The 19,317-nt window shown below is 48.1% G+C and overlaps 2 protein-coding genes across 2 annotated transcripts in view; one reads left to right on the top strand and one right to left on the bottom strand.

Annotated features, from left to right (window-relative positions):
• Nucleotides 1-10,017, bottom strand: part of LOC139264376 (thiosulfate sulfurtransferase/rhodanese-like domain-containing protein 2) — a 32,154-nt gene extending 22,137 nt beyond the window's left edge. Inside the window, exons 1-2 of the mRNA XM_070880727.1 lie at nucleotides 9,785-10,017; nucleotides 3,004-3,332 (exon numbers count right to left, since the gene is read on the bottom strand). Coding sequence (XP_070736828.1) covers nucleotides 3,004-3,332; nucleotides 9,785-9,889 — 434 coding nt within the window. The 5' untranslated portion in view covers nucleotides 9,890-10,017. The remainder of the gene's footprint in view (nucleotides 1-3,003; nucleotides 3,333-9,784) is intronic.
• LOC139264372 (nuclear cap-binding protein subunit 1) overlaps nucleotides 9,940-19,317 on the top strand; it is a 95,760-nt gene continuing 86,382 nt past the window's right edge. The window contains exon 1 of the mRNA XM_070880713.1: nucleotides 9,940-10,247. Coding sequence (XP_070736814.1) covers nucleotides 10,214-10,247 — 34 coding nt within the window. The 5' untranslated portion in view covers nucleotides 9,940-10,213. The remainder of the gene's footprint in view (nucleotides 10,248-19,317) is intronic.

Genomic DNA, 19,317 nt, shown 5'->3' with positions numbered 1-19,317 from the left:
TGGAGTATCCTAGAAATTGCAATTCTCCACATTTAGTTTGCTCCAGTTTCAGTGAGTTAGTTTAGTTACGTTTTAGTTCAGTTATTTTTCTAAAAGAGGGCGTGTCCAGCCTTTTACACCTGCTTTGCAAGTTTAGACTGTGAAAAGTTACTCCAAACTAACTTAGAACGGAGTAAGTGTCCACTTTTGTACGCCATGAAAAACCTTGTGTAGAGTTAAGAAATCAGCGCAGCTAGCCAGAGCTGGGGTGGGGAGGGAAAGAGCACTAAACACCTTCACTTTTAAAAATAAAGAACCATCATCAATAATAAATGATAAAATCAATCAATAAAATTTTTTTTAAAAATCAATAAATAAGAAATTAAAAGTTCCTACTTCACCTACCAGTTCGGGAGCACCGGGAGCCCTCCAGCAGCAAGCACACGCAGGCAGCGAGCAGCGGCAGACCATTCGGCCAGGGATAGGGTCATGAGCGCAGCGGGGGGGGGGGGGGGGGGGGGGGGGGAGAAAGAGAGAGAGAGAGAGAGAGAGAGAGAAGAGGGGGCAATGTTAAACAGACGAGCCTGCCCAGGTCCATCCTACTTGCGTCTTGCCCCCAATCTCTTTGCTTTCCTGCTACCCCCGCCCCTCCGAACATCTCAGAGACAGTCCCAAGGAACACTCGATGGCCTCAGTCAGTGAGAGCAATCGACATCTTCCTTCTTGATAGTCACTTTTGCCAGCTCCTTCTCACTTTCTTGTTTGCCGTCTCCAGGTCTGAGCTCAGGGCCTCCTTCCCCTCCGTATAGTCGGTCACCTGCTCCAGGAGCCCATTCGGCCAGGGCTAGGGACGGCGTGCTTCGGGTCCCTCCCACACACAGAATCTGGGGGCCAGGAGCCACTGCACACGCGCGCAGCTGCCGGCAGTCTTAAGTGCAGAGCTGTACTTCCCAGCATTTATAACATGTATAACATGTATAACATTGTTTGTCAATCCTTCATACTGATACACAATGCCTCCTCATGGATCAGTACAGCAGAATTAGTTGCTTTGTTATTATGATTGTGTGTAAAATTCTCATCACAGACCAGTTAAATTAAGGCCTAGTTTGAGTGATTAAAAAATCCAGGTAAATCCATCATGTTACAATACCACTATATAAAAATTATACTGCAGATCAACAACCTTTTTTATATTCGGGTGGGGTTTTAGCTCAGCACAAAAGGTATATATAAATGCCAGTAGGGAGCACTTCAATCTCAATGTCAACATAAAGCATGACAAGTCTCAGCTTATGGACTCCAAGAACGACATCCAAAGCAAAGTTCCCTCAACACAGCCCCAATAATTTGTTTCATCTGCAACTGCAGAGGGGTTAAAATTGCACCAGTATGATTTTTTAAAATCACTTTCACATTTGAAGACCTTTTAAACTGACTAAGATTGCCATGATACCAATTTATGGTCAGTTTTGTGCCATGGAATCTTAACGGATTGGGAACTGGGCTCAGAATGCCCAAACATACGCATGCGGGCTAGAATTTCCACTCTATTTCCGCCGGTTTTCTCAGCGGAAAACCACCTGGCGAAAATTTCCATTCCATTTCACAGAGTTCCGCTGGCGGTTTCGAAATATTGCTGGGGAGTGGACCGCCGGCGTGCACCATCGAAAAAACCGCTACCGCCTAAGTTTGGGCTCAGCGGTGACCCATAGGTAAGATTGAAATAAATGCCCACGAAAAGCAGCCGGAGCTGGGTGGTAAGTAGCCCTACAAAAAAAGAGTAAGTGCTTTTTATAATTATTTTTTAATTCTTTTACAGCGATTAAATTGAAAAGGGTCCAGAGAATGTTTTCTGATTTTATTTTGTTTTTTGGAAAAGTGTCCCCCCCCCCCTCAGGTCCAACCCGCAGCCCCAGTCTAAATTTGAGTAATCACCACCCATTTTGATTAAGAATCGCTCAATTTGCCCAGGATCGCGTTTCCCACCGGGAATCGGCGTGCAAGACCCATTCTTCTCACCAGGGGGTATTTTTTCCTTTTTTTTTAAAATGCTAATTTTCACCAGCATTAACTTAAGAATCTTAGCGAGCTTTTGGGTGGCAATCCGGCGGTGGCGGATTTTATGTAAATTCTAGCCCGTAGTATCTTTAAAGCAAGCAGAAGCAACAGATATTCATCCCATCAGTAAGGGAGGGATTTGACCCAGACACAGGTGAAATGGCAGTGCCAATGTGTTAAATGCTGCCAACCAGTCCCATGAAGTTTATAAACTTATCCAGTTATGAGGAAGGTGGATATTTCCATTCTAAACTGTCAAATCTCCACTAAAATGGTTGCTGTATCAATGGAGTGTAAAGCCCCATCCACCATTGGTGAACTTTTCAGCAGTACAGCCATTGCTGATGATGCATGAGGAAATCAGAGGTGGGTAGCTCCTGTTAATTTATGAGCTTATTTACTGATTTATCACTTCCAGTTTATTTATGCTTTTGCTCATTTTGCTCCACTTAAAATGTTGATGGCCAGAGTTAGGCAGAGGGAGCTCGTGCCATGTCCCTATCTTAGTAAATGACACCAGAAGTTTGGGTATTTTTAATGCTCATTTAAAGGAACCCAGGGACAGCGTGAGAGAGGCACGACTGAAATTTGGCAATACTGAAAAACAAAAAGGTTAATTTCATTGTTTAGAGACCCACAAATGTGACACAGATTGTTTCCAGCACAGGGAACTGCAAAGTCAACTGCCAACTCAATTCGGAAAATCATTTTGAAATTTTATGAATGTCTGATCAAGTCTTTTCAAATTATTACGGAGGATAATTTTATCCAATGATACAAAGCATTGCAAAATAAACCTGTCCATTTTCTAACAACTCAGCAGTTCCAAATTTAAAGACACTGGCTTTTCCAAACAGCAAAGTCTAAAAGTGCAGAGGTGTAAGAAAAACAGAGTAAAGTGTTTCCAGAATTATTTCATTTCAACCAAAATACAAATAAAATATAGACTTATAAAGTTCTTACCATGCTATTTCATCAAAGTTAATGTGACTTGTATCAGGTAACCATGCGGATATATCAAACTCTTCCTCTGTTCCATTGTGTTCTGGCAATGCAACTTTATCTGAGGAATCATGCTTTTTTGTCAACTTGGTGTTATTTTGTGCCAACACCTCAAAAATAGCTTCAGTTTGTTGTAGAACATCAGGCATATGTTCATTTGCCACATGCTTGTGAATGCCCACCTCTTCTTCAAACTGCTGTCCACAGCATTCCCAGTATATGTTCTGACCACCCATGTCTTGTGATGATGCATTGCCGAATTGTCTTGATTTGATAAAAAGGGCAAATGCCTATAAAATAAGGTTACATGTAAATGAAAGTATATTACAGAAAGGAAAATCACAGGCTTACATTTGATGGATTGCCTTATCTAATTTACTAGAAAGCACACATGCAATTCTTCATGGATCACTACAGATAGTAGATTGTTCAGTCCATAATGCCGGTCACAATAAAATCAATATTCCTTTCCAGTTATAAATTAATCTACGGAAATTTATTTTAAACACCTAATAAAATGCTCACCAGGGTTTTTGAAATTATTTGCTTTTAATTCCTTGTTTTTATGTTCAGGAGCAAGCATGTAGATTGGGATATTCCTAGATCTGTGAAATTTTGCTGTTGTACAAGTGCAAATATCAGGCTTCAAGCAGTATTCCGCATCATAGGAAGCATTCCAAAAATGGATTATAGAAATTATGCTAAAGAACAGGCAACATGCCAGTCAAAATGTTGTTTTGTGCAAGTAAAATTGCTGTGTTCCTTAGACTAGAAAGCACCAGTATAAAAGTTTATAAAACATTGTAAGTAACATCCATCACCACTAACTAATGCATAATAGAAGAATGAAAAGGTATAACATTGCAAGGTTAAAGGCATTTTTTAATATCAGGTGGCATTACAGGTAAAAGCCACCTTCATCAAAGATAGATGTCTCATGAACTTAATTCCTAGTGACATTTTTTGATCACAAATCATAGCGGGGTTTTACATATTCCAGGTATGCGACTAATGCTTGCATCAAAAACCATAATTTGTGGTTAACTATTCATTAGGAAGAAAGGAATTGAGACACGAAAAATACCAAGGCCCAACTAGATCACCTTCTTCCATCCTGTTAGTTGTATGAAACGATAATGGAGTTGCTGACTAGTCATAGCAATCAATTTCTATCAATTAGTCTACAACAGACCCAGACATGAGGTGAGGAAACTACAGTGGTGGAAAGCTTTGGGAACCATTGGTCCAAAGTCACCTATTCCTCCCAAGTCGACAACCGGGAAAGTCATCGCAAGAATCCTCCTGAATCGCCTTCTTCCTGTGGTTGAAGAACTCCTCTCAGTCATAATGCAGATTTCGCCCACTAAGGGGCACAATGGACATGATCTTCACCGCACGGTAAATACAAAAGAAATACAAGGAACAGCACCAACCATTGTACATAGCCTTCTTTGACCTCACAAAAGCCTTTAACACTGTCAACCATGAGGGATTAGGGAGCGTCCTACTCAGATTCGGCTGCCCTGAAAAGTTTGTCATCATTCTCCGCATGCTCCACGATGACATGCAAGCCGTGATCCTGACCAACGGATCCACCACAGATCCATTCCTCGTTTGGACCGGGGTCAAGCAGGGCTGAGTTATCGCACCAACGCTCTTCTCGATCTTCCTTGCTGGAATGCTCCATCTCACCCTCAGCAAACTCCCCGCTGGAGTGGAGCTAAATTACAGGACAAACGGGCGTCTGTTCAACCTCCGTCACCTCCAGGCCAGATCCAAGGTCGTCCCATCCTCGGTCATCGAACTACAGCACGCAGACGATGCCTGCGTCTTCGCACACTTGGAGGCTGAACTCCGAGCCATCGTCAACACCTTCACCAAGGCGTACGAGAGCATGGGCCTTACACTAAATAGTTCGACCAACCTGCCCCCGCCACACAGCACTGCCCCCCGTTTATCAAAATCTACGACGAGGCCTTGGACAACGTGGACCATTTCCCATACCTCGGGAGCCTACTGACAACAAGGGCATACATTGACGATGAGCTCCAACACCACCTTCAGTGTGCCAGTGCAGCCTTCGGTCACCTGAGGGAGAGAGAGTATTTGAAGACCAGGACCTCAAACCCAGCACCAAGCTCATGGTCTACAGAGCAGTGGTGATACCCGCCCTCCTATATGGCTGAGACATCGACCATGTACAATAGGCACCTCAAAACACTGGAGAAGTACCACCAACACTGCCTCCACAAGATCCTGCAAATCCATTGGCAGGATAGGCGCACCAACTTCAGTGTTCTCGCTCAGACCAATATCCCCAGCATTGAACCACGCTCGATCAGCTCCGCTGGGCGGGCCACATCGTCCGCATGCCTGACACGAGACTCCCAAAACAAGCGCTCTACTTGGAGCTCCGACACGGCAAACAAGCCCCAGGTGAGCAAAGGAAATGCTTCAAGGACACATTCAAAGCCTCCTTGAAAAAAATGTAACATCTCCACCGACACTTGGGAATCCCTGGCCTAAGACTGTCTAAAGTGGAGGAAAAACATCTGGGAAGGCGCTGAACACCTTGAGTCTCTTCGTCGAGAGCAAGCTGAAGCTAAGCATCGACAGCGGAAGGAACGCGTGACAACCAGGCACCCCAACCACCTGTTCCTTCAACCACGGTTTGCCCCACCTGTGACAGAGCCTGTAGGTCCCGCATTGAACTCTTCAGTCACCTGAGATCACATTTCTAGTGTGGAAGCAAGTAATCCTCGACTCCAAGGGACTGCCTATGATGATGATATCCCACGTCATGTCTCAAAATTACTTACATAACTTAAAAAAAAATTATATGTAAATGCATACATAGTTCCAGACAACAACAGTCTGGGGAGAAGCAGTGTTTCAATCCTTTGCTATTGGCATTTGTTGTAGACTTTTTGGATGGTACGGAATGAAATGGAGCCATGGATAAGGAAAATTAGTGGAAAGAGCAAGCTGCACTGGCCAAAGATTTATTGATTTCATATTTACAGTGAAAATACAGAAGAATACTAGATTCTACAACCCATTCAGCCTCTAACTTTCTTCCCCAAACCCCTCTAATTCCCACATTATACCATAAGAAATAGGAGCAGGAGTGGGCCATCTGGCTCCTTGAACCTGCTCCGCCATTCAGTAAGATCATGGCTGGTCTGATCTTGGCCTCAACTCCACTTCCCTGCCCTTTCCCCATAACCCTCAACTCCCTTATCATTCAGAAATTTGTCTATCTCCACCTTAAATATATTCAATGACCCAGCTCCACAGCTCTCTGGGGTAGAGTATTCCAAAGATTCACGAAGAAATTCTTCCTCATTTCCATTTTAAATGGGCGACTCCTTATTCTGTAACTATGCCTAGTTCTAGATTCCCCTACGAGGGGAAACATCCTCTCTGCATCTACCCGCTCAAGCCCCCTCAGAATCTTCCACGTTTCAATAAGACCCCTTCATCTCCGGAATCAACCTCGTGAACTTTCTCTGAACTCACCAATGCCCTGAAGCACTGCGTAATTTTGGTCTCCTTATTTAAGGAGGGATATACTTGCATTGGAGGCAGTTCAGAGAAGGTTCACGAGATGAAGGGGTTGTCATATGCAGAAAGGTTAAGCAGGTTGGGCCTATACTCATCTCAAATGACTCAGCCTCCAGACTCAATTTTTTTTTTGTTTCTTTGCACGATGTGAGTCACATTTATTTCCGATCTCTAATTGCCCTGAGAAGGTTGGTGATTGTATTCAGAAACTCAGAGGGCATTAGTTGAGCAACACGGATCCTTTTCAGAATGGCAGGCAGTGACTAGTGTGGTATCGCAAGGTTCAGTGCTGGGACCCCAGCTATTTACAATTTATATTAATGATTTAGATGAAGGAATTGAATGTAATATCGCCAAGTTTGCAGATGACACTAAGCTGGGTGGCAGTGTGAGCTGTGAGGAGGATGCCAAGAGGCTGCAGGGTGATTTGGACAGGTTAGGTGAGTGGTCAAATGCATGGCAGATGCAGTATAATGTGGATAAATGTGAGGTTATCCACTTTGGTGGCAAAAACAGGAAGGCAGATTATTATTTGAATGGTGACAGATTATAGTAAAAGGGGAGATGCAACGAGACCTGGGTGTCACGGTACATCAGTCATTGAAAGTAGGCATGCAGGTACTGCAGGCAGTAAAGAAAGCAAATGGCATGTTGGCCTTCATAGCGAGAGGATTTGAGTATATGAGCAGGGAGGTCTTATTGCAGTTGTACAGGGCCTTGGTGAGACCACACCTTGAGTATTGTGTGCAGTTTTGGTCTCCTAATCCAAGGAAGGACATTCTTGCTATTGAGGGAGTGCAGCGAAGGTTCATCAGACTGATTCCTGGGATGGCAGGACTGACATATGAAGACTGGATCGACTAAGCTTATATTCACTGGAATTTAGAAGAATGAGAGGGGAGCTCATAGAAACATATAAAATTCTGACGGGATTGGACAGGTTAGATGCAGGAAGAATGTTCCCGATGTTGGGGAAGTCCAGAACCAGGGGTCACAGTGCAAGGATAAGGGGTAAGCCATCTAGGACCGAGATGAAGAGAAACTTTTTCACTCAGAATTGTGAACCTATGGAATTCTCTACCACAGAAAGTTGTTGAGTCCAGTTTGTTGGATATATTCAAAAGGGAGTTAGATGTGGCCTTTACAGCTAAAGGGATCAGGGGGTATGGAGAGAAGGCAGGAGTGGGGTACTGAAGTTGCATGATCAGCCATATTGAATGGTGGTGCAGGCTCGAAGGGCCAAATGGCCTGCTCCTGCACCTATTTTCTATGTTTCCATGTATACTACGCTGGGCAGGAGTGACAGGTACACTTCTCTTAAGGTCGAGCATGTGAAGAAGTCCACATTTTATGATTTGAAGTCACACAGTTTAGTCCCGTAATCACGATATTAACTACACGCTGTCCAGTGAGGGCAAGAAACCCAGCACCAGAGTTAGCAACTGCAGCCACTGGAAATTTGATACCAACAAAAGCAGAAAATATTGGGAACAATCAGTGAGTCAGTCAGCATCTTTGGAGAGAACAGATGAATCACCATTTCAGGAGTAGACTCTTAATCGCAACCTGAAAAAATTACAAATGATCAGCGTTTAAAAAAGAACAGAACGCAGGATAGGGGAGGAATGCACACCAGGAGAGGAAGTAAAATGTAATGTTCTTAAATGGAAAACAGGAGATAATTAAACGGCCACCCATTTCCCCCAGCGCCTAGCCCGCACCAAACCCCACTTCTCCAGCATCAATGCCACTTTCCCCAGTGCCAACCCGTTCCCACCAACCACACCTTTCCCAGTGCTAACCTTGTCCCCACCAACCCCACCTTCCCCAGTGCCAACCCTGTCCCCACTGCCAACCCTGTCCCCACCTACCCCCTTTCCCCAGCACCATCCCTGCCCCACCAACCCCACTTTCCCCTGCACCAACCCACTTTTTTCCAGCGCCAACCCTGCTCCACCAACCCCACTTCCCCAGGCTTAGCCGTCAACCCCACTTTCCCCAGCGCCTATCCCACCCCAACCTCACATCCCGAATTTCACTTCCTTCAGCCAAGCCCTTCCCTCAACCCCACTGCCCTGGTGCAGAGCCTGCCCCTACACCACTTCCCCAGTGTCATCCCACCCTACTTTCCCCAGCACCAACCCAGTCAACACCAACCCCACTTTCCAGTGCCAACCCTGCCCCCACCAACCCCACTTCCCCCAGTGTCAACCATGCCTCCACCAACCTCACTTTCCTCAGTGCCAACCCCACTTTCCTCAGCACCAACCTGGTCCCCACAACCCCACTTTCCAGTGCCAACCATGCCCCTACCAACCCCACTTTCCCCAGTGTCAACCCTGCCCCTACCAACCTCACTTTCTCCAGTGTCAACCATGCCTCCACCAACCTCACTTTCCCCAGTGCCAACCCCACTTTCCTCAGCACCAACCTGGTCCCCACAACCCCACTTTCCAGTGCCACCCCTGCCCCTACCAACCCCACTTTCCCCAGTGTCAACCCTGCCCCTACCAACCCCACTTTCTCCAGTGTCAACCATGCCTCCACCAACCTCACTTTCCCCAGTGCCAACCCCACTTTCCTCACCACCAACCTGGTCCCCACAACCCCACTTTCCAGTGCCAACCCGGCCCCTACCAACCCCACTTTCCCCAGTGTCAACCCTGCCCCTACCAATCCCACTTACTCCAGTGTCAACCGTGCCTCCACCAACCTCACTTTCCCCAGTGCCAACCCCACTTTCCCCAGTGTCAACCCCTTTCCCCAGTGTCAACCCTGCCCCTACCAATCCCACTTACTCCAGTGTCAACCGTGCCTCCACCAACCTCACTTTCCCCAGTGTCAACCCCTTTCCCCAGTGTCAACCCTGCCCCTACCAATCCCACTTACTCCAGTGTCAACCGTGCCTCCACCAACTTCACTTTCCCCAGTGCCAACCCCACTTTCCTCAGCACCAACCTGGTCCCCACAACCCTACTTTCCAGTGCCAACCCTGCCCCCACCAACCCCACTTTCCCCAGCCCTTTCCACAGTGCCAACCCCACTCTCCCCATCAACCTCACTTTGCTCAGCGCGAAACGTGCCCCGCCACCCTACTTGCTCCACCGCCTGCCCAACTTCCCTCAGCAACAATCCCACTCTGCCCACCTCCCCGCACCAGCGACAGCCGGCCTCTCACCCTTTTCCTGGCCGGCCCCCTGCGCCTCCGGCCGTTGAGCTCGCGCCAATTCTCACAGTTCTCAATGTCCGGCTCGGGCATGCCGGGATAGAACGGCGTCTCCATGACAGCGAGGCGCAAGGCCAGGCTGCCTGGAGCCCGAGAGAGGGAAGTCCGAGGTGAATGAGTGAGGCACAGCCTCAGGCTGAGGACACAGATCGCCGCCAACCTCTTACAAACCCAGCGAGAAGAAAACGGCTCCGCACGGCCGGAAGCACCTCCCCAACACGCCAGTATTACCCCGGAAGCGCTTGTGCGGAGAGCCGCCATTAGTTCGGGTGGTGCGAGTGGCCCGAGAGGGAAGGGAACGGCGAGCGGACGGTTAACTGGCGACATAAACCGGCCAGCGGCTTCGCTTCTAATTCGCTACTGACCCGGCACCAGCTCGAAATGTCGAGGAGACGGCACAGCGACGATAACGACGGTAGGCGGCGGCGCACGTTGCGAGCGCACGGCCAGCAGCCCCGGGAGTCCGGCCGCTTGCTGGGACGCCGATCGGTTGGCCCCTGATACTCTTATAATGATAATATAGACAATTCTGTGAAACAGGCGGCGGCACTGGTTATCATTTCACCCGCCCCTCGCTCCCGGTTGGTGGGTCCCGGGAACGGGCTGTTTCTCTGGCAGCCATTGGTGTAAGTGTCCGGCTCCCGCTCTGCGACATGAGCCGCCGTTGGCACCAAATACTCATTCATTCGGCAGGTCCTCACTGCCTTGTGCTTTCCCTATACCCCTGTAACAACCCCAAACTAGACCCAATGTTCTGCGCTCTCCCCATGGCCCTGTAACAATCCCAAACTAATCCCACTGCCCTGCACTCTCCACATGGCCCTGTAATAATCCCAAACTAAACCCACTGCCCTGCACTCTCCACATGGCCCTGTAACAACCCCAAACTAAAGCCACCTCCCAGCTCTCTTCCCATGGCCCTGTAACAATCCCAAACTAATCCCACTGCCCTGCACTCTCCACATGGCCCTGTAATAATCCCAAACTAAACCCACTGCCCTGCACTCTCTACATGGCCCTGTAACAACCCCAAACTAAAGCCACCGCCCAGCTCTCTTCCCATGGCCCTGTAACAATCCCAAACTAAACCCACTGCCCTGCACTCTCCACACGGCCCTGTAACAATTCCAAATTAAACCCACTACCCAGCTCTCTCCCCGTGGCCCTGTATCAATCCAAATTTAGTCCCTCTGCACCACTCTCCCCATAGCCCTGTATCAATCCCAAATTAATCCCATTGCCCTGCTCTCTACCCAAAGCCCTGTATCAATCTCAAACTAATCCCACTGCCCTACTATCTCTTCCCCCTAACCCTGTGTCAATCCCAAACTAATCACATTGCCCTGCTCTCTCCCTATAACCCTGCATCAATTTCAATCTAATCATAGTGCCCTGTTTAGCCATTCACTGCCAGATCTGGCTGAACCACATAAAGCATTATTGGGTCCTGCTCTCGTCTGCCCAAATTGCTCACTATTCCAGAAACATTCTGGACGAGATAAAGATAAACCCTGGCTTCTATTCTCCTCTGCTAACTATCTTTTTAAACTCCTCTTCCCAGTCTCCACCCTCACCTCTGACAATAAGTGTGAGGAGCTAATGGACGACTTTGTCTCAAAGATTGAGACCATCCATTCGGCTGCCTCTTCCCTTTCTTTCCCTAGCCTGCTGGGCCAAACTTCCTCTAAGGATCCCCTAGCCCTGACCTCTCATCTTTCTCCAGTTTCACTCTGATCTCCCTGTATGACCTCTCCGAGCTCTTCCTGTTCATGAGACCCACTTCCTGCTCCCTTGACCCTACTCCCACCAAACTGCTGACCACCCAACTTTCTTTTCTGGCTCCCATGTTAGCTGACATTGTTAACGGATTTCCTCAGATACTGTCTCCCTCTGATCTCCTCAGGTACTGTCTCCCTCAAATCTACCGTCATCAGTCATCTCCTCCAAAAAAACAATCCTCGACCCCTCCGTCCTTGCAAACTACAGTTCCGTCTCCAACCTCTATTTTCTCTCCAAAGTCCTTGAATGTGCCCATAGTTTCCGCAACTCCACGTTTTAATCCTACCAATCCGTTTCTGTGCCTGCCACAGTACCGAAACGACTCATCGAAATCACAAATGACATCCTTTGTGACTGTGACAAAGGCAAACTATTCCTCCTCATTCTTCTTGATCTGTCTGCAGCCCTTGATGCGGTTGACCACTCTATTCTTCTCTAACGCCTCTCCACTGTCGCCAGCTGGATGATACTGCACTTGCTTGGTTCCATTCTTATCTATCTAATTGTAGCCAGAGAATCACCTGCAACGGCTTCTCTTCCCGCCCCCGCATCGTTACTGTCATGTATTCCACTGTCATTGTAATCCATGTATAAACTGACCTAAGTTGTCCACCGTGAGAACACTGACCACTAGGTGGTGAAGCTGTGGGAGACACTCCTAACCTGGACTTTCAGGTATAAAAGGGGAAGCTCCACCCACCTTCATCACTTCAGTGCTGGCTAATAAAGGTTACTGATCACAGAGTGACCTTCTCTCTAGTATGGGCCTCGTGTGCATTTGTACTGTATAGTAAGGACATATTGGCAACGAGAAACTGGGATTTAAACCACGTGAGCATGGCCGCTAGCAGCACAGACGAGAGGTACTGTGTTGGTGATGATTGGTGATGATTGGGACGATTTTATTGAGAGACTACACCAAAGTTTCGTCACTAAGAACTGGCTGGGACAGGATTCGGCCGACAAACACAGGGCGGTTTGTGGATCCAGGACGTACTCCCTGATGAAGGACCTTCTAGCGCCAGAGAAACTGGCGGACAAGACTTTTGAAGAGCTCAGTAAGTTGATCGGGGAACACTTTAAACCGGCGAGCAGCATGCACATGGCGAGACACCGGTTTTACACGCACCGGCGGTGAGAAGGGCAAAGCATTCCAGACTTCGTGGCAGACGTCCGGCGACTGGCGAGCCTATGTAAGTTCTCAGACGCATACAGAGCGGAGATGCTGCGAGACTTTTTTATTGAGGGCATCGGGCACGCTGGGGTTTTCAGGAAACTGATTGAGACCAAAGACTTGACCCTGGAAATGGCAGCTTTGATGGCCCAGACATTTATCTCGGGAGGAAGAGACCAGAATGATGATTGACAAAAATCTTGGTTTAAATGCAGCAAATGGACAGGGAGTCAACATTGTTAACGCGGCAGACGGGCAATCTGACATGCCCGAGCATGTAGTCGAACCCAAAGGGGTAATTCAACAGAGACAATGGCTAGCTGAATGGCAATTCATGCCATCGCAAGGGACAATGCGGCTAGTAATGGGACCATCAACACCTGTCAATGGTGCGTTTAAGGACAGTTACAGAGACAGTCAGAGACGATCGACTGGTAATGGACCTTTTGTTTCCAACAACGGCTCATGTTGGAGGTGTGGAGGCAAACACACAGCCAGAGCTTGCAGGTATCAGCAATATACCTGCAGAAACTGCAATGTCAGAGATCACTTGGCACGTATGTGCAAGAAGCCTGCAGCCAGGTTGATGAACGAGTAGGACGGGCCTGATGTAAGTCCCACGAGGCCAAATGAACACTGGGGGAAATCGCTGGAAGCTGAAGTTCAGTGAGTTCATGTGGAGCACATATACAGTTCATACACCAGGACGCCACCGATAATGATGAAAGTGCTCCTCAGTAGCATCCCAGTATCAATGGAGCTAGACACGGGGGCCAGCCAGTCCCTGATGAGTATCAAACAGTTTGACAAGTTGTGGGTGTCCAAGGCCAGGAGGCCAAAATTATTACCGATTGACGCACAGCTACGGACATATACAAAGGAGATCATTCCGGTGCTAGGCAGCGTCACGGTAGTTGTGACCCACAAAGATTCAGAAAGCAGGTTGCCACTCTGGATTGTCCCGGGGGACAGTCCCGCACTGCTGGGGAGGAGTTGGCTTGCTGTCATGAACTTGAAATGGGGCGATGTCAATGCAATTTCTTCTGTGGAGCGAATATCATGCTCACAGATCCTGGACAAATTTGACTCACTATTTCAACCCGGCATTGGCACTTTCATGGGGACCAAGGTAGTGATTCACATAAACCCGGACGCCTAGCCAGTATACCACAAGGCCAGAGCTGGTGCCTTACGTGATGCGGGAAAAGATAGAAGGTGAATTGGACCGTCTGCTGAGGGAAGGCATCATCTCGCCAGTCGAATTCAGTGACTGGGCGAGCCCGATTGTGCCGGTGCTCAAGGCGGATGGGTCGGTCAGGATATGTTGTGATTACAAGGCCAACATCAATCACTCCAAGACCAGTACCCGCTACCGAGAGCGGAGGACCTCTTTGCGACGCTATCCGGTGGCAAACCTTTTTCAAAATTGGACCTGACCTCAGCTTACATGACCCAGGAGCTGGCGAGTGAGTCGAAGAAGCTGACCACCATCATGACACACAAGGGGTTGTTTGAGTACAACAGATGTCCGTTCGGGATTCACTCGGCCGCCGCGATCTTTCAACGAAACATGTAAAGTCTTCTCAAGTCGATTCCAAGGACCGTGTTTTTTCAAGACGACGTCCTCATCGCTGGTTGCGATACTGAAGAACACCTCCACAACCTGGAGGAGGTGCTACGCAGACTGGATCGGGTAGGTCTGCGACTGAAAAAGGCGAAGTGCGTCTTCCTAGCTCCAGAGGTAGAATTCCTGGGGATGTGGGTAGCAGCAGACGGGATCAGACCTACTGCGTCCAAAACTGAAGCGATCCAGAGAGCACCCAGACCCCGTAACACGATGGAGCTGCGTTCGTTCCTGGGGCTCCTGAACTATTTTGTTAACTTTCTTCCTAAATTGAGCATGCTGTTAGAGCTGCTACATGTGCTCCTACGCAAAGATCGTGATTGGGTCTGGGGGGACAGCCAGGAAAAGGCTTTTGGTAGAGCATGCAATTTGTTATGCTCCAACAATCTTTTAACGCTATATGACCCATGTAAGAAACTTGATTTAACGTGCGATGTGTCGTCCTATGGGGTCAGGTGTGTGTTGCAGCATGTTAATGCCAAGGGTCAGTTACAGCCGGTAGCTTATGCCTCCAGAAGTCTGTCCCAGGCAGAAAGGGGCTACGGGATGGTAGAAAAGGAAGCGCTTGCATGTGCATATGCAGTTTAAAAAAAAAATGCACCAGTACCTGTTTGGCAGGAAATTTGAGCTGGAGACAGATCACAAACCCCTAATGTCCCTTTTGGTCGACAACAAGGCCATAAATGCAAATACGTCGGCTCGCGTACACGTTAGCCGCCTATGACTATACAATTCGGCACAGACCGGGCACTGAAAACTGCGCCGATGCACTCAGCAGGCTCCCACTAGCCACCACCGAGGGGGCAACCGAGCATGCTGCTGAGATGGTCATAGCTGTTGAAACTTTCGAAATCGAAGGCTCACCGTGACAGCCCGTCAGATCGAAGTCTGGACAAATAGAGACCCGCGACTGTCTTTAGTCAAGAAATGTGTCCTGAATGGGGACTGGGCATGCCCTGAGGAATTTAAACCATTTCACAGGCGCAAGGATGAACTCTCGATTCAGGCCGATTGCCTACTATGGGGAAACTGAGAAGTCATGCCCCAGATGGGCAGAGAGGCGTTCATCCGAGAACTCTACAATGAGCACCCGGGCATTGTCATGATGAAAGCAATTGCCAGGTCACACGTTTGGTGGCCAGGGATAGATGCAGACCTGGAACTTTGTGTTCGCAGGTGCAACACGTGCCCAGCTGGGCACTGCGCCCAGGGAAGCCCCCCTTAGCCTCTGGTCCTGGCCCGCCAAGCCATGGTCACGCATCCATGTGGACTACGCCGGTCCTTTCATGGGAAAATGTTTTTGGTTGTAGTCCTCGCCTACTCTAAATGGATCAAGTGTGACATTCTCAATTCAAGCACATCCTCTGCCACAGTAGAAAGTCTACGGGCAATGTTCGCCGCCCATGGTCTACCGGACGTCTTGGTCAGTGACAATGGCCCGTGCTTTACAAGCATTGAATTCCAGGACTTCATGGCAGGAAATGGTATCAACCATGTCACAACGGCACCGTTCAAGTCGGCCTCAAACGGCCAGGCAGAGCGTGCAGTGCAGATAATCAAACGGGATGCTCAGAATCCAAAGGGGTTCCCCACAAAGTCGCTTATCGCGCCTCCTGCTGGCCAATAAATCTCGACCACACTCGCTCTCAGGGGTTCGACCCGCAGAGCTGCTAATGAAAAGGACGCTCAAAACCAGGTTATCCCTTATACACCCCACCATGAAAGAAATTGTTGAGAGCAGGCGCCGGTCAGAATGTGACTACCATGACGGGAATGCGAGGGCGCGATGTATTGATGTCAATGACCCTGTCTTTGTCCTCGCCTACGCTGCAGGGCCCAAATGGCTCGCAGGCACTGTGATTGCCAAAGAGAGGAATAGGATTCTGGTAGTTAAACTTATCAATGGACAAATCTGCCGCAAACATGTGGATTAAAGAAAAAGGAGGTTCAGCAACCCCATAGAAGAAGCAGAGGAAGAACACGATGTCGAGTTCACTCCACCACAGGTGACCGAACACAGGAACCAAGTGGAGGAGAACCCAGTCACTGTGGGCAGTCCGGACAGGCCTGAGGCACCGCAAACAGCAGACACTCAGACCAGCGCCCAACAACCGGAGCCCCAACTCGGGCGCTCTACAAGGGAGCGTAAACCACCAGAGAGACTTCACCTGTGATCCCAGTAAGACTTTGGGGGGGAGGTGATGTCATGTATTCAACTGTTCAGGTATAAAAGGGGAAGCTGCACCCATCTTCTCCACTTCAGTGCTTGCTAATAAAGGTTACTGATCCATAGAGTGACCATCTCTCTAGTATGGGCCTCGTGTGGATTTGTACTGTATAGTAAGGACATATTAGTTACCTCTGGTGTCCCCCAAGGATTTATCCTTGGCCCCCTCCTATTTCTCATCTACTTGTTGCCCCTTTGCGACATCATCTGAAAACACAGCGTTAGTTTCCACATGTACATTGATGACACCCAGCTCTACCTCACTACCACTTCTCTCGACCCCTCCACGATCTCTAAATTGTCAGGCTGCTTGTCCGACTTTCAGTTCTGGATAAACAGAAATTGTCTCCAGTTGAATATTGGGAAGACCGAAGCCATTGTTTTTGGTTCCCGCCACAAACTTCGTTCCCACCCACTGACTCCATTGCTCGCTCCAACTTCTATCTGAGGCTGAACCAGACTGCTCGCAAACTCGGTGTCATATTTTACCCTGAAAGGAGCTTTCGACCACATAATGGCCCGTGCCTCGGCTCATCTGCTGCTGATGCCCTCATCCATGCCTTTGTTACCTCTAGACTCCACTATTCCAACGCACTCCTGGTGGGCCTCCCACAGTCTATCCTACGCAAACTAGAGATGATCGAAAACTCAGCTGCCCGTGTCCAAACTCGCACCAAATCCCACTCGCCCATCACTCCTGTGCTCGCTGACCTATATTGGCTCCCGGTTAAGCAACGCCTCGATTTCAAAATTCTCACCCTTGTTTTCAAATCCCTCGCCCCTCCCTATATCTGTAATCTCCTTCAGCCCCACAACTGCCCCACCCCCTGAGATGTCTGCGCTCCTCTAATTCTGCCCTCTTGAGCATCTCTGATTATAACTATTCAATCATTGGTGGTCGTGCCTTCTGTTGCCTAAGCCCTAAACTCTGGAATTCCCTGTCTAAACCTTTCCATCTCTCTACCTCTCTTTCCTCCTTCAAAGCGCTCTTTAAACCTACCTCTTTGATCAAGCTTTTGGTCACCTGCCCTAATTTGCCCTTATGTGGCTTGGTGTCAAATTTTTTTCTCATAATACTCCTGTGAAGTGCCTTGGGATGTTTCACTACGTTAAAGGCGCTATATAAATATAAGTCGTCACTTCATGCCTGGGTCTAATAGAGATTGATGTCTGTGATTAGTCCACAACTCCATTATTGTTGTAGCATGTGACTTCCAGGATGGTAGAAAGAGATGGACTGTGGTCTTTTTTCATCTCGCAATTCCTATGCAGAAAGAAACCATTCAGTTTGAGGGTGTTGTAAGAGATGATGAAGGGAAAGCAATCTGCAGATTCTATGGTTAGAATTGAGGAATAAGAGAGGATTTAAAATTGTAATGGGATGCTTCTACAGACCTCCTTATAACACCAAAGAAGTGGCAGAATATATTAATTCAGAGAATAGAGCAATAGAAAAGCTGTTTTAATGGGAGATTTAAATTTTCATATAGATTGTGAAGAGCAGAGTAGCTCAAGTCAGAAAAGTAGTGAATTCCTTCCGTGCATTCAAGATAGTTTTCTGGAACAATGGCCCTGAATTCACAACTCCAATGGGCGCGTACAAGGTGTGCACTTGCCCATAGGGGCCCTGCAAGTACTGGGTTTAGGCATGCACTATGCATGCGCCTATGTTAATATGGATTCTTTTTCCCTCAATCTGTTTCAACGAATACACTGACGCGAACACCTTCTTGCCTTTTCTGTAAAAGACCTTTATTGAAGATTCTCCGGCCGGGACTTGTCAAGACAAAGGAACATTCTCAATCAGAGCCTGTTTACCTTCCTCTGGACAAGTCCCTTTACAGCGCGAAAAGCACAGTAGTTATACATTTTCAAAACATAACACATTTGATTAGCACTTGGTCTATCCACTCCCTTTCTTCCTCCCCCCCCCCCCCCCCCCCCGAGTATGTCTAATGGCAGGCGAGGAGGTCTCCTAATTAGAACTGGCCCCGAGGTCATAGCCTCATTAAATTCTTCTTCCTTATCAGTAAAACCTATTTCCCTCCTATCAGTTAAAAAGCATTACGTTACCCTCTCTTATCCGTGATTGCCTTTTCTTTCCCGTGACCCGTGTTTAACCTCAATTCTCAGTAAACCCTTTTTTTCTGTTGATTCTGCAACTGTCTGCATCTTGACATTTCTTTAGCTATTTTCCCATGATTCTCTATCTCCATCCCTCTGCCACATTCACAATCCTTCTGTACACATCCTCATTCCCCCCTTTTATCATTCCATGATAACCCTGGTGACTATTCCAGGAGTATCGCATTCAGCCGTTCGCACTCTCCTGATCCTCCTTGTTTGTGAGTCCGCCTCGAGCCTCTTCGCAAGCTCTTATCAATGTCTGTTTAGGTTCTCGCATCGTATCCTGTCGGAATATTATTGAATTGATAACTTCTGGAGCCTTGGTACAAGGCCGAAGAGAGGCCTTTTACCTCCTTATGGGCCAGTGCAGGAACCAGCACTTTAACCCTTGTCCCGCTGGTCCCCCTAATGCCAAATTTCTCTTACAATGCCCCCCTTTTGGCCCTTGGCTATACGCCAAGCTGGCCATATTTCCCAATAACTATCTCCCTGTAGGCAAGTTCCAGATAGGTTCGTTCACCTGGGTGGCCATCTCCCAAGCTTCGGGACCTCCT

This window comes from Pristiophorus japonicus, chromosome 1 (assembly GCF_044704955.1).
Source record: "Pristiophorus japonicus isolate sPriJap1 chromosome 1, sPriJap1.hap1, whole genome shotgun sequence".
Lineage (NCBI taxonomy): Eukaryota > Metazoa > Chordata > Chondrichthyes > Pristiophoridae > Pristiophorus > Pristiophorus japonicus.
This window is presented reverse-complemented; position numbering and strand designations above follow the sequence as displayed.